The 1,243-nt window shown below is 35.2% G+C and overlaps 1 protein-coding gene across 1 annotated transcript; it reads left to right on the forward strand.

Moving 5' to 3' along the window:
- Window positions 1-70: 70 nt before the first annotated feature.
- On the forward strand, window positions 71-1,214 carry LOC105570696. Its single transcript, XM_012028160.1, has 3 exons — window positions 71-402; window positions 476-669; window positions 1,013-1,214. The coding sequence occupies exons 1-3, from the start codon at window positions 111-113 to the stop codon at window positions 1,166-1,168; spliced, it is 642 nt and encodes a 213-aa protein (XP_011883550.1). The 5' UTR covers window positions 71-110; the 3' UTR covers window positions 1,169-1,214.
- The last annotated feature ends 29 nt before the right edge of the window (window positions 1,215-1,243 follow it).

Below are 1,243 nucleotides of genomic sequence, written 5' to 3' on the forward strand. Positions count from 1 at the left end.
TATAATAAAATATAGTAAATATGTTGTATTTTTCCATAAATTTTTTAAAATTGACATCACAAATATATTATACATTTCCTTCAACATTTAAATATATTTTCAAGTAAACAATGCAAAAATCAAAGGCACAGTGTGAGCGCACAATGAAACCTACCACGATGCCAGTGATACCTAGCACGAGTAGCCGTTCTTTTCCGTACGCAGTAGTTCGCTTCCTTTGCGAAGAGGATAGTTTTTCTGAGGTGCCGACCAATTGGATTGTGGAAAATAATAGCGCTTCAGCTGAGGAAGAAATCCTTTGCTGGTGGCCTGTGACGAAAAATGTCAGTCCATTTATTGAAAATCGTGTACAACCAGAGAAGACATGGACGATGTATGAGATCGAAATACTAAAATACTGCTGTAAGTGTTATGAAAAATATTTTATAGGTATATTTATAATATTTATATATTAATATAATTACTATATTGGCAGCTTCACTCACAACTGCGCGAAAAGCAGCATCCGATCCCAACTATATAACGACAGATGATGATGCTTTAGGCAGAGGTTTGCGAAAAACAATGCCACGTCAAATGTCTGATTCCGAATACGAAGAGGAAGAGGAACGCGCTGAAGCTTCCAAAAAATTGGCGGGGAAAAAAAATTTAAAAATGGCACATCGCACGGTAACTGTATTTGTCACATTTTATTACGATAACATTGATGTTCATACTTTCATTGTTCTAAAATGTTTTTTATATAGGAAGGAGAAAGTGCCAATGTGAGCCACAAAATGAACAGAACTCGGTTCTCACAATATAAAATCATCAGTTTCTATTTAAACGTTTCGACCCTTACGAGGGAGACTCGAAGAAGGATCGAAACGTTTAAATAGAAACTGACGATTTTATATTGTGAGAACCGAGTTCTGTTCATTTTGTGGCTCACATTGGCACTCTTTCCTTCCTATATAATTTTCTTTTCGGGAATCTTCACAACAATTTGAAATAAAATGTTTTTATTTTAAAGGTACAACTAAGTCACCAATGCCTAATTGTCCTACCAATTCGAATAGTACAACAAAGTCACCAATGCCTAATTGTACTACCAATTCGAATGGTACAACGAAGTCACCAATGCTTAATTGTCCTACCATTTCGAATGGTACTCCTACAGCAACATTAGACTTGAACGACATTCCGATAGTAATAGCTGACAATGACGACATGAATAATAATATCAAAATGAATCGTATGTATA

Source organism: Vollenhovia emeryi, unplaced genomic scaffold (assembly GCF_000949405.1).
Source record: "Vollenhovia emeryi isolate VEMERY1.0 unplaced genomic scaffold, V.emery_V1.0 DF950135.1, whole genome shotgun sequence".
NCBI lineage: Eukaryota > Metazoa > Arthropoda > Insecta > Hymenoptera > Formicidae > Vollenhovia > Vollenhovia emeryi.

Excerpts from the sequence above, each read along its gene's own strand:
- LOC105570696 (XM_012028160.1), top strand. The coding sequence starts at position 111 with ATGCAAAAATCAAAGGCACAGTGTGAGCGCACAATGAAACCTACCACG. Across the intron at positions 403-475 it reads CGAAATACTAAAATACTGCT|CTTCACTCACAACTGCGCGA; the intron begins GTAAGTGTTATG and ends CTATATTGGCAG. Across the intron at positions 670-1,012 it reads TAAAAATGGCACATCGCACG|GTACAACTAAGTCACCAATG; the intron begins GTAACTGTATTT and ends TTTATTTTAAAG.